The sequence below is a fragment of the Centruroides vittatus genome, unplaced genomic scaffold (genome assembly GCF_030686945.1).
Source record: "Centruroides vittatus isolate TY-2023 unplaced genomic scaffold, ASM3068694v2 contig_880, whole genome shotgun sequence".
Lineage (NCBI taxonomy): Eukaryota > Metazoa > Arthropoda > Arachnida > Scorpiones > Buthidae > Centruroides > Centruroides vittatus.
This window is the reverse complement of record NW_027122572.1, coordinates 1,840,980-1,855,535: the sequence shown is the minus strand read 5'-3', so window position 1 is coordinate 1,855,535 and position 14,556 is coordinate 1,840,980. Positions and strand designations below refer to the sequence as shown.

Genomic DNA, 14,556 nt, shown 5'->3' with positions numbered 1-14,556 from the left:
TAATGTGTATATATATATATGTATATGTATATATTCACAGTTCACAGCAAACACAGGGATGTTAATAGAGAGATATGTGTATGTTGCTGCATCCAGTAGTGATCGAATGTGACAATTTCTTGTTCAATAGCAGGTGGGAAGCGAGGCAGACATCAGTGAGTTATTCTTCACCAAACATCTGTAGTTAAGATTTAAGACCACCTGCAATCACTCATTAGCTCAAAGGGTGTCACAGCCGGTCGCTGACTCGGCAGTAAAGCTTCACGTGTCTCAGAGGCAGGTGCAGCGATGTTACAACAGTGGTGTTAACCGAAATTAGTGTCAATCTTAACAAGTGTGTGTTTTGGCTGACAAGTAACTGTCTCTACCATATTTCCAAACACAGTTAAACTTATAACATCCTGTGTTTAAACTGATTTAGTTTGGTTCTGAAGGGATATTAAGTGCTTGTTTTTACACATCAGTGTTTCTCTAGTTATCTAGTACTAATGTAGCATAGGTGTATTATTAAAGAAGTATTTTTAAATTTTCAGAAAATGCTATGTCATCGTAGATGTCGATATAAGCCAGACAACGTCTGTTACATTTGTGGGAAATTCACCTTTGCCAGAAATAGGAAGAAAATTTCAGCAGTCATAAAGAAAGTATATAAACATTACTTTGGAATAGAGGTAGGAGACCAAGATAAGGAATTTCTGTTCACCACATTTCTGTTGTGCTACATGTTACTGAAAACTAATTCAATGGTGGAAAGGTAAAGAGAATGTGGCATTGTTCGCTGTGCCCATGGTATGGAGGGAGTCAAAAGACCACGTTATTAATTGTTATTTCTGTCTAACAAAAATTCAGGGTTTTACTAACAAAAAATCGAAGAGGCACATTGTTTATCCAGATCTACCTTCAGCAAGAATGCCAGTGCAGCATTCTGACAGCCTTCCAGTACCTTCAAGAGCTCCAGATCAAATTCAGAGTGACAGTGAAGTACGTAGTATTGAAGAAATCACATGTACTGAAACATATGATCCTCTATATCATTGCACAAGTGAGTCATCGCCACATTTACTAACACAAGGGCCGCATTTTAAGACTTTTGAACTGATGCGGGCCGCATACAAGAGAATGATAAAAAAAATGTTGGTAAATCAGAATTATTTATTCATACATAATTATAAACTAGCATAGGTATACTTAATTTAGCTTCTGGAACTGATGTAAACGTAATATATTGGAAATATTTGAATATTCGTCACTGCTAGTTTTAAATTAGTTTCCATGTGTCTGTTAGCTGGTTTCTTGTTTTAATTTTTACTAAATTCATTGCGGGAAAAACTATTCATATACATAAGTTGTAAAAATAACGTTTGAATTTTTCCAGCATACTTCCTTAAGCTGGGAAATTGATATATTTATTCACATTTTATGCGTCGCGGGCCGCAAAATATATGAATGTGGGCCGCATGCGGCCCGGGGGCCGCAGGTTGCCCATCCCTGCTCTATATCATTGCACAAGTGAGTCATCGCCACATTTACTAACACAAGCAGATTTAAATGATTTAGTGCGTGATCTAGAACTAAGTAAACAAAAGGTGCAACTGCTTGGTTCGAAATTACAAGAGTATAATCTACTCCACCAAAGTACTAAAATCAGTGAGTTTAGGCACAGAGAACATACCTTTATTTCTTATTTTGCAACTGATGTAGCACTGATGTTTTGCAATGACATTGCTGGCCTAATGAAGGTGCTGAACTTCACCTACAGTTCACAGGAGTGGAGACTTTTCATAGATGCATCAAAAACAAGTCTCAAGGGTGTTTTGCTCCACAATGGAAATAAAATGTCCTCTGTTCCAGTTGCTTAAGCCAGCTTGACTAAAGAGAATTACAAATTCTTACGAAGGATGCTAAATTCATTACAATACAATGAATACAAATGGAAAATATGTGGAGACTTCAAAGTAATTGCTATGACATTGGGAATGCAACAAGGCTACACGAAGTATGCATGTTTTCTTTGTAAGTGGGATAGTCATGACAGAAATTCTCACTACGTGAAAAAAAAATGGCCTAAGCAAAGGTGGAAAGTGGACGAAAAGAATGTGCAATGTGAAAGTCTGGTAGCTCCTGAAGATATACTACTTTCACCGCTTCACACCAAACTTGGCCTAATGAAACAATTCGTAAAGGCCATGATCCAACAGGCAGTGGATTTGCATATCTAGCTGACAAATTTCCCCGTCTTTCAGCTGCAAAAATAAAGGAAGGTGTATTTGTGGGCCCACAAATCAAAGAGCTGCAGAAAGATGCAAATTTTGAAGCACATTTAACTGCCAAAGAAAAGAAGAATATGGAAGTGTTTCAAGATGGTATCAGAAAACTTCCTCAGAAGAAGAGCTACCAACTACAAAGCAATGGTGAATGACATAATCAAAGCATATCAAGATCTGGGGTGCAATATGTCTCTGAAGGTACATATGATGGACTCTCATCTGGACTACTTCACAGAGTTGTAGTGACGTATCGGATAAACATGGCAAAAAATTCCATGCAGACACTTCTACTATAGAAAGGCGTTATGAAGGGAAGTGGTTACCTTCTATGTTAGCACTTTATTGCTGGAATATCATTCAAAAGAAAGATTCTCAATACAAGATAAAAAAAGTGACGTGCATTACCATATGGTGGCTCATTTTTTGTCAATTTTCTGTAATTGTTCATGTGAAATAAATGCTACAAAGCAAATACACTAAGAGTATTGTGTTATATGTTAGATCCCAACCTCCCTTAATATGATGAACTTAATAGCATCATAAAAAAGCTGATTTGTTTCTTGAATTTCAGCTAATGTGTCCTTCACTATATCAGAAACACAAAGAAAAAATAAAATTGTGATTACTCATAAACTATCCCTGACAGAAAAAAAACTAAAAACAGGTTTGAATTCAGCACTCAAAGTACAACTAGGAACACAATGTATTTTTTCAGAAATAGAAAAAAGTTTTTTCTGCAGAACAGTGTAATTTAATAAAGAAAGAGGGGCTGCCTGATTTTGCAAACTTAGCCCACTAGGAAGAAAAAGGGATGATGAAAAGGTTGAAGGAAAGGTTCTGAAGACAGAAGTATAAAGGAAAAGGGGGAAAAGTAAATGTAAAAAAAGTTCTTAGGACCTCAGAGTGCTGCATTGGAAATTATTAATAACCAAAATTACAACAGTTGACAAAACTGTTATACAATATTATCAATTACAAGAAATGGTCCAGTTATAGTAGTATGCAAAACCCATCACTTATGGGTAGGTAGTTAATAACCTTGATCACTGCAAGGTTACAATAATATTAAAAACTGATTACAATTTTAATATGCAGAGAATGTAAATATTAGCTTACTATGATATAATAATACTGATTACAATTTCTATTCACAGAGAAGGTTAAGTGATTTAAGTAATTTACAAGTTCCCTTACAATTGATAAGTTAACATGCCAAACATATATAACTAATATGAGGATGAATATGCTTTTCTAATAAATGTTAAGATATACTGAAAAATTGTAAAACTAATCTTTTATATATGGATTATATGATTTAATTAAAATTGTTTCCACTAAAAACAGTGTTTTTTTATTCAGGGAGAATCCTCTTAATTAGATATTAAATTAGCAATAGAAGAAAATTTTGTAACTTAGTAGTCTATTACTTTGAATTTTTTCTTAAGTTCTATAGTTCTTCACTTAAATTATCTTTTTGTTGCTTCTACCTATTTTTATTTTGTTTTTTAAACAATACTCTACATTTCCAAATTCTTTATATTACCATAGATCTCTATCATTAATGTATAATCTATTTCTAGTTTTATGCTTATTTGGACTCATAAAAACATATTTAACTTACATTACTGTTAAATTATTATTATAATTATTAACTCCAAATAAACACAGAACTAAAATTTGTTAATTTACAGAATTAGTTTACAGTATAACCCAACGGTTCCCAACCAGTGGGTCACGATCCACAAGGCCTTAGCTTTTTTTGGGGTCACCTTAATGTTAATAATTTATTTATGCTTGGCAACACGCAAAGTATGCGACATAATCAGTGGGCAGCCAGCGCCCGGACCTCTCCTTATGCCTGGTGAAATTCAACTGTGGCAAACTAGCCGGGCATAGTTGAGACTTCCGTTAACAAGGCCATTTCGCACGTCATACTTTTAGTGGTGCTTTGTAGCCCCGATTCTGTTACTTGGCGTCACCACTAGAGGCACCTCAATCTAGTTTCATCGTTTCTTTCACTAGCTCTATAGTCCGAAGTTAAGAGGTTAAGCAGATGCAAGCTCAATCATCACATTAATAATTAATACTTAACAGTAGTGATGATATTTTTTATTAAGTCCTAAAATATATTTTGTCAAACCTTTTATTTTTTGTTTTATTGATCAAATATGACGGATGTGAAAGAGGGGTCGCGAACATTTTTAAAAAACTAAAAGGGCCGCGATTAAAAAAAGGGAACCACTGGTATTGGAACCACTGGTATAACCTATGCAGCATATGCAACAATTTCCTGATAATTCAATCATAAAGTTTTTTAACAATTCTTAATAATCAATACGTTAGTCTTCCATTATAATAAATGTTAATAAAACTGGAAAGCATTTTAATTCAGTTTCTACATGTTATCAAGGTAAAAAATAAAGGAAAATTGTTATTTATATAAGACAATTATCATTGCTCCAAATTCAATAAAATTTCACAATAGGTCTGGATCTTCATATTTGATTTTATGCTTTCTAATACTTTCAAGTCTAATTTTTGAAGATTTGTCCTGCTGTTATTATTTACTGGTCTAAGAAAAAAAAAAAATATAAATATATATATATATTTTTTTTTTTCAATCTCAACAAACTCTTCCATATGGCCCTCCCATATCCAGACTGATCAAAGGATCAAAAATTTTTGAAAATATTGTACACTCTTATTCTTATCTTTCAATACTGTAGAGTGTACATTTTTTTTTTTTTATTAAGGTTGCTTTAAGTTTGTAGACAAGCACGATACATCAACCACTATTGACATTTAATGATGTGGCATTGGTGTGATAAGCAGCTCCCAAGCAAATCAAGAAGAGCAAAACAACTTTAATGCAATACTTTCAAAATTAATTGTAATTGTCAAAATAAATGTCAAAATAAACATTTTTCATACACACAGTAGGCATGTTACAGTCTTATTTCAAAATTCTCTCTCTCTCCTATCCAGATTTTTCTAATATCCAGCTCACTCTCACCCACATTATTTCAAATATAGGAGTGTCTATAGTATTTTCTTTAATATATATAACTTTACTCTCGTTGTAATAAAAGAATTTTATATAATCCAATTCAAAGCTGATAAAATCATACATTTTGTCTGAATGAAATTTGAGAGAACTGAGTGATATACAAAGATGAATTTACAAAATATCCTGAAACAGATCATCTGTCTTCAAAATCTATCATAAAAGAAAAAGCAAATAGATAAAACTATTTTTGAAAATTTTGTTCTAAAATATTTTAAATATTGCTTAATCTTGAAATTAATAAAAGAACTTTAAAAGAATAATAGAAATCTGAATTTTTTCATCATATTATGTATTGCAATCCTTGTTACTATATATTCAAATCCCTAAAGCATCAACAATGGACCAGGTTATAAAATGCATGCTATATTAATAATCAAATTCCAACAAATGGTTTAAAAAACATTTATTATAAAAGAAACAATTGAGTTATGAATATTTCAAAGAATGAACAAATAAATAACAACATTAAATAAAAACAATTTTTGCTATAAAAAAAATTTTTTTTTTTAGATTATTAGTAAAACAGAGTTAGGCTATAAAAGATTGATTCAACAAATTATTATTCTGGCCAAAGAAGTACTGAAGTAAAATATAAAAATATTGATGTAAATTATTAATGCAGTTTGTCAGAAAAAATGTTAGAACAATAGTGTCTTTCTGGATTACTAAAGATAATATAGAGAAATAAATTAAGAAAAAACAAGAATATTTTTATCCAAATCTCTGGAACTGTCTTCCCATTAAGGATATATCAGAAATGATACTTTATCTTGAGATTTAATTTCTGGAAGTAGTCATATAAAAACCAAAAAATTCAATTACATTATTTATTGTTTCTCTTTGCATTTTAATTTTTATTTTGTTTACCATCTTAATTATTTATATATATTTACTATGATTACTAATATATTTGTATTTATTCAATTATTATTTAGTGACTGTTGTTGATATTAATATGTCACCATGGTAACGCAAGTAAAACACAACATTCATTCCTTCTAAGTATTTAGAAAAAGTTTTAAATATTAAAAAAAGCATTTCGTTGATTCGAGGACAGATCCTTGTTCCACATTACATATTACATCCACATTACAATATTCTTATTTTTTGATTGCTCAACTCCATTAAAACAATGGCTTTTTAAATAAATTTAAAATTTATCATAATGAATAAGACTAAGCATAATATTTATCATATTTAGTATAAGCTTTCTAATGGTAAATAACATTTATCAAATTCCCAAAACATAATTTTGTTAAGAAATACATGGTTAAATTATCTTGTAATATCTTATATGATAATTTTGTTTCAACTTCTATGAAATTTATATACTAGCATACATACTTTTGTAATAATTGTGGAGTAATGATTGTAATAAAAGCATAGACATAGAGAAATGAAAGTGAAACCAGTTTACATTGATTATATTGATAATCTAAACAATATATAAGGAAGTTTAATAGTGGATAATATGACATTTTATATTTTATTTATATCCTGAAATTAACAATTGGAAAAATTATTTATTGAGTTTTTAAAAGCTGAAGTAAAAGTAAATAAACTATAATTGATTGATTTTATGGTAAATAATTACTATGTAAAATATTTAATTTTCATAATATATTACTTAATAACCACACATAATATAGATTGCACGATACATATTTATGAAGATATTTGAAAGTAATATCTCAAACAGTAGTCCTTTACTTAAATTGGTCTGCAATTTGAATAAACTGTAGACCTATAAATTCCCACTGTCATCTGTCCGTCTTTCCTTAATCCCAAGAACAGAGTTAGACGAAAGACAAGACCAGATATGGAAACCTTAGATGCAGCAGGTCCCAATTAACCTTTCAGCAGTGGGAGAGTCAGGTATGGTTCTATCCCTTAGTAGTGGAGAATATACCCGAAAAATTTTTAAAGTATTTTTTCACGCAATTTTTCTCATTTCCGTTTTAGAAAAAGTATTTGTAAACAGTTATGTCTAGTAAAGAAAAGTCTTTTTTTATTGTTACATAATTCATTTTTTATGTGAATTTTTTTTTGCGGTAGTTTTTGGCTAGATTTTGGTGATACCCCCAAAAGAATTTAACGTATATATACGTCCCTCACCACTGCCACACGATCGCCCTCGACGTATATATACGTCCCTCACTGCTGAGTGGTTAACAATATATGAACTACTGATGCAACCGAAAGTTATGTTATTTCAATTCAAAACTTTTTTCCTGAAAGCAAATAACAGATGACCGGCACAACTCTACTGTTAAAGGAAAAGTATGATGTACTGTATATGGACAAAATACTAATAATTTGAGGTGGAGAGCATATATTTTAAATGAAATAAATTAAAAATTGCAGCCCAGCATTGTGACAATGTTACAATGAATAGTTGCTTGTTTCTACAAATGAATAATGTTTTACTTTGTCAATTCAATTTACAACCTTTAAATATTTAGAAATTATTAGTCATTTATAAAATATGTTTGTTTGTATCTTTTATGTACATCTACTGTAAATATGACTGTCAATCTGTAGTTGGAAAGTAAGCAGGTATTATGCTTAAAAACTTAATCTGCATTTGGAAAAAATCCATAATTTTGAACTTGGAAAACTTACAAAATATTTCCTATAGAAGAACTTTGAAAGTGTCCTTTGTCTTTTTAAGTCTCTTCATACCCCAGTAGGAAATAACAATTTTATGGCAGAGTTGACCTTTATTTCGAGGCTTCTCCCCTACCTCAGTATGCAAAACATTACAATGTACTTTTAAAGTTTGTCCATAGAAAATATTCTGTAATTTTTCCAAGTTCATACTTATTGTCCCAGCAATAAATTTTTATTAAATCTATAATTTGTCCACATTTTGGATTTTGAACTCATTTTGAGTTCAAAATCCAAATGACAATTCATTTTTTTAATATATATCACTCATAAAACCAACACCAGCAAATAACAAAACAATTTATGAACATTTTCATCTATTATATATTGAAGATGGCTTTGGCGGCCACGGCCACGTCCTAACGTATATATGTCTATTTCACATAGACAAAAATATTCATAAATTTTCTTATTTGCTGGTGTTAATGTTTGGTTTTATGAGTGATATATATATTTATATAAACCAGTTGTTGAGATGCATTTTTTTAATATTTTCCAATGCGTTCATTTGTTTTATTATTCATTTGTATTTGCCATTTTTCTAAAATCAAAAGCTGATTTATTTATTAAATTTTTAAATGAATGAAATAAATTTCTGAAGCAAAAAGTTATCACTGCCATATTATTTTAAAACTGTAAATATGAAAATTTATTTACTTACTCTATGCTAAATATAATACACCAATTACATACTTTTTAAAATCTTATCATGAATAAATTAGATAATGTTTAAATTTTCCATTCAAACTTTTTAATATCATATTCAACAGATAAGTAATTATCAGAGGGTTTGTATCATATAAAATATTAATATAGCAAAACACATGCCATTTAAATGTATTTGTAAAATATTCAATAATTTTAATTATTCAAAAACATTTTGATGTGCTATTAGTAAAAACTGTAAAAAGCTAAAGTACGCAGGTTGTGGGATGATATGCAGAATTTTCTTTTAAAAAGATCGAACACTTTTTATTTATTGAAAACTTTAATTAAAAATTTATCTATCTGCATTCTATATATTATTATTATTATTATTAGAATTATATTTTTAACTCTTCGAATTATTGCTGCTCTTTTCTAAGCTTATTATACTCTTGATAAAATGATTATTCAATCATTTTATTTTTTATAATATTGTCATCCATATTTCTTGATTTCTAAAATTAGATTTATAGTAAGAAATAAACATGTTTTACCTTTAAATTTTATATAAGTTTATTTGCGAGACGTAAATAAATTTTATCACGATCGAAACCAATTTTTCCTTTTAACTACAACTTTTTCAATTTCTTCATTTAGTATTAAAATCATCGACCGATATTTTAAAAAATCAATTACGTAATTTAACTATTATTCAAATTATTTAAAAAATATAATTCTCAGTACGTAACCGAAAGAAAATAAATCCATAACTTCTTTTCAAAACGTACAAAACTATAGTTCTATAAAAATCGCTAATAGACAGTCTGCACATTAACTAATACAAAAAGAAATACTAAAATGCATACAATGATTTCGTCATTATCTTAAAAACTGATTTTCGACTTCCTTCTATTTAAAAAATTTTTTATCAAAATAGGAAATCTCTTCAATTTTTCCTCTGCTTTATTCATTTATTCTTTATCGTATTCCAATACAATATTATAGAAATAAATTCTTAATTTTTATATATATATAATGTATTAGATAATGTTAATTAATACCTTTTTAAATATATAATTGTTATCTTGTATAATAAATAAAAATTATTTAATAAGTCCAGTATATAAATCACATAAGATTAATTAATGTTTAGGTTTTAATGATAAGACATATGATGATTCATTTGACAACTTTATAAAAAATCTATACGTAAACACATTAAAAACGTTGTATTATTATTATTATTATTATTAATAGATAACACAATAAACATTTTCTCGTGGTGTTTATAATATATTGTAAATTATTTTATATTAAACTCAATTGCGTGTCCCATTTATAAAATTACGATATTGTATTCTCTTAATTATATATGTGATGAAGAAATACAATTTTAAATGACCTTATATCCTATCCAATAGTTTCCTGTTTGAATGTTGTTTTTTTCCCTACAAAATTGTAATGAAAATATAATAAAATAAAATAAGAAAATAGTCAACACCGATGCATCTTACCGTGCGTGTGTCCATCTAAGGCCTGCACCACTTTATAAACAGTTTCTAAAACATTGCACAATAAGACGAATCTGAAAAGTTTATAAGGTTTCATTTTATGGCATTGGAATTGTAATGAATACGTTCGCGCCATGTTCAGTGTATAATGGCGAATACTAATCGATATGGTACAGCAATATTTTCGTATTCCGTAAAAACACAAACATTTTTTTAATATTTTTATTATTCTTTTTAATAAGAATAAAAGTTATGTTATTAATATATATATATAATATATATATATATATAAGAAATTAAATTTTAACGTGTTTATTCTCAAACGTATGTACGAATTTTGTATGAAATGCGGTATACGTGATATATTATTAATAAATTTAGTTATTTGAAGTTAAATTAATAAACGTAACGAATGTAATTATAATAATAAACTTTTATTAATTAATAAAATACAAGTAATATTGACAATTCGTGTTTGATTTTTTTTAGAAAAATTAAACAATTATTTATTTTTATTTTTTGAAAATAAAATGTTGCAAACTGGTAAATATTATACATATATATTAAAGGTATTTGTAAGTATGATTATTTTTTAGCTGTATATAGATTTTATTTTTAGGTTTGGTAAAGAATATTTCAAAAAATCGATTTTTTCACTAGCGCCATCGTGTGATGAGTTATATCACTAAATTCTTGTTTTGAAATAATTATTGTCAATGAAAAATAGGTCAATATGAAATAATAATAATAATAAACGAGTTGATATTTTTAAAATCAGCTTATGAAAATATATATTACAAATTAAAATTTAGAACTTTTCCCCTGAAAAAAGGAGGAATTTTCATATTTTTACTATAATTAGAAGAAAATATATTTAGAATATAAAATTTTATTATTGAGAAATAACATGAAAAACTGTTAAAATTTTAAAATTTGTGTTGAAGTTTATAAAAATAATTTATTAAAAATGATAGAAGAAATGTCAAATGTAGCGAGAAGCTGAGATGTAAGGTGCTTGTTTGTCAATTTGAATCATATTTTATGAATAGTAAATGCATAAAATATGTGTGAATCAGTACGTGTTAACATTTTGTGAAGCGGGACAAAATTGACGGAGGAGTGGTTGTCTTGTTGAAAAATATTGTTCTATAGCAGTGATTCTCAAAGTGGGGGTTGCGACCCAAGGGTCGCAACCCCCCACGAAAAATATTTGGGGGTCGCTGAAAAATTGATGCCAGATCAATTTTTTCAAATATTTTATAAATTTACTATGGATTCATGTTTAGAAATAATAGAAATAAAAAATATATAAAATAATTTTTACTTAAATAAATTGCACATATAAGTAATAAAAACAATCTAAATATTTTAATACGAGCCTAATATTAATAAATTTGTGCGCTATTAGGGAATTCCCCGAGTTCCACTCTCAGCCTAAACTATAATAGAACAACATTGTCATTTGGAACAGCGTTCGCTACAGCGTCGCCTCTGTAGGCAAGTCGAGTTACAAATACAGTAGAACGTCGATCCGAAAACCGATCAACTGAAAGCTTGGCCGCGTTTCTTTATGCAGCGAGAGTGTAGCGAAATGACGTCAAGAGCAGTTTGGCCAATTAGAAACCAGTTTCAGTGTGTTCGCTGTAAAGCGTTTCTCAAGTGCTGCCTAAAGAAATGCGGCCCTTTTCAGTCGGCAAATTTAAATTTCCGCTAGTGCTGTGGCGCTGCAATATTTGGCTATGTCTTGGACTACTCCAATATTATTTTAGTTGGTATGCGTTTTTAGCTGGCACTAGAGCGACCATGAGAGGGTACTTAACCCCCTCCGGGATGTTTTCCTACACATAGTCATTCTTCGGGGGTCCTTTGAAATTTTTAAGTGCAAAAGGGGGTCGCGGACCAAAAAGTTTGAGAAACACTGTTCTAGAGCAACAAAATTTTATTATCAAAGAACGCAAAAATTGTATTATATTATATATTTTTTTAAATTTTAACATATGTAAAATTTACAAATGCGAGGTCCCAAAAACAGGTTGAAATTAAACATTTATATTAGAAAATTTGTTAAAACGAAACTAGAAAAACCCTCCATCGTAAAAACCGATCAAAGATCGGTTCAGTTGTGCTAGTCATATGAAACCGAGACGAGAAAAAATATACTGTATATATTATTAATGTAAAACATGACGCAATAAATGTAAACGAGCGTCCTCCAATAGAGATGGACTCGGACGGCCGGATGGCCGAGCGGTAAAGGTGGCAGCCTACCGCTCTGGGGGACCCGGGATCGAATCCGAACGGGTCGAATAATCCCAGGAATTTTTCGGGGGGGTGGTCCGTTCGGATATGTCGGGCCCCGTCCCTCACCACCCGGTCGCCCCATTGTGGGCCTGGCCGAACCCATAATGCGGCCTACTAAAAAGAGGCCATACTGTATCCACAGTGCTGAATTGATGTAAAACATGACGCAATAAATGTAAACGAGCGTCCTCCAATAGAGATGGACTTTTGACAAGGCGCTCGTATACAAATAATTGGAACATAGAAATTTTGAAAATGGAAAGGTTACTGATAAGAGGGGATATCGTGTCAGGTCGTTAAAATTTCAAGACGTCATAGACTAGACAACAATGGGATAACATGAGCGCAAATTTCAAAGTTCCATCAACACTTTCCGTCCAGAGTTTAACGAATGGACATCAAGAGGGGAAAAAAGTGATCACGTGACATAGGTGTCGCACATATCGATACGGTTGTAAACAAGCTGTTCCGTTCGAAGGATAGCTTACTTTATAATAATGGAAGAACGAAAATATTTTTTAGGAAGGTTAACAACGGTACAATTAAAGGAAGAATTAAAAAAGTACAATGCCAAGTTAGCTGGTAGAAAAGCCGATTTAATAGAAAGGTAAGTTAAAATAATCTACATCTATATTTTTATCGTTAATTATTACATTTATAATTTCAAGTCCTTATAACTATTACATGATAAGGTAACTTACCAGTAGATGAAAGTTTTAAGGATAAGATTTCACAAAATGCACATTTTTTGTCGATAAAAACATTTAAAGATCAGTAAAGTTGTCATTGATTCCTTTCACATTTGTCTAACCAATACATAAGGTCAAAACTTTAATTAAAATAAATTTTTTTTTCCTTTGGAATATGGTCATGTACTGAGCCTGACATATTATAACCAATTTATACCAGTATCTGAAATGTTAACTGTACCAATAGGTTATCACTGTAATTTAGAACAACAATCAACACAAACAAAACTACTTTCTATGAAGTTCTAAGACAATATAAGAGATACATATCTTAATCTTTTACCAAGAGAAAACAATATTCGGAGTATTTAAAATAAATATAATCAAAATGTCTTTTTTATTGGTCACAAGTCTTCTTGTTTCAATAATTTAATGCAATAAGACTAATTTCTTCACCAATAAACTTTTTGTACAAGTGAATTTTTGCCCATTTTCTTTTACTAAATCTGGCATACACTATATATATGCCATATTTAGGTGCTTGTCAATACTGTTCAGTTACCTTATACTGTTTATTTTTATATTATATGTAATATATTAAGGTAAGAATATAATATATAATAATAATTTTTGCCTTTCCTGTCAATGAGACAGAAAAAACTAAATAAAATATTGGTGATCATATGTTAACTAGTTATTAAACTTGTTTACAATAATTTTCAGGTTACTGGCATATGAGAGGAATCAGAAAACTCATAATTTTTCTATATCCTGTGATAGCTCTCCTGAATTCAAACTTCCTGATTCATCTGAATATAAGGATCTCTCTCCAAGTTTACAAATACCAGTTTTGACTATAGAGACAATTGATGCCTACATGCAGATGTCAGATCAAAGAATGCCACTGTCTGCTGTGCAGATGTATTTTAATGAATTCTTATTAATATTGATAATAAGAGGAACAAAAGAGAAACATTTTTTATATTTTAAAGGTAATGTAAAATCTGAATTAACCAAGGGGAACAGATTTACACAGATTTAGTAATTACAGATGATGGGGTTATAGAAAATGCAATATGTGAATGTACAGCAGGTAAAGGGCCTAAAGCGTATTGCAAACATGTATGTGTAACACTATTGGCAATAGAAGAATATGGAAGAACAGGCACATATAAGTGTCACAAAACATGCACACAGGTTCTACAAACATTCCATCAGCCTACCTGCCAACATAAAGGTTCCCCAGTTAAGGCTAGTGAGCTTCCATTTCATTTATTTAAGAAGAAAGGAATGAAAAGAAAATGATTGGAAGACATAAAATTTGACCCCCAGACCATCTGGTAGTACAATCCCTGATTATACAAACTTTGTTATTAATTTGGCAATGAACATGCAAAGTGGTTGTGCAA

General features: G+C 29.9%; 1 protein-coding gene across 2 annotated transcripts in view; it reads right to left on the bottom strand.

The window, feature by feature from the left end:
• Tmem131 (Transmembrane protein 131) overlaps window positions 1–10,330 on the bottom strand; it is a 176,332-nt gene extending 166,002 nt beyond the window's left edge. For both annotated transcript variants that reach the window (XM_067280042.1, XM_067280043.1), the window contains exon 1: window positions 10,161–10,330. In XM_067280042.1, coding sequence (XP_067136143.1) covers window positions 10,161–10,293 — 133 coding nt within the window. In that variant the 5' untranslated portion in view covers window positions 10,294–10,330. The remainder of the gene's footprint in view (window positions 1–10,160) is intronic.
• Between the last annotated feature and the right edge of the window lie 4,226 nt (window positions 10,331–14,556).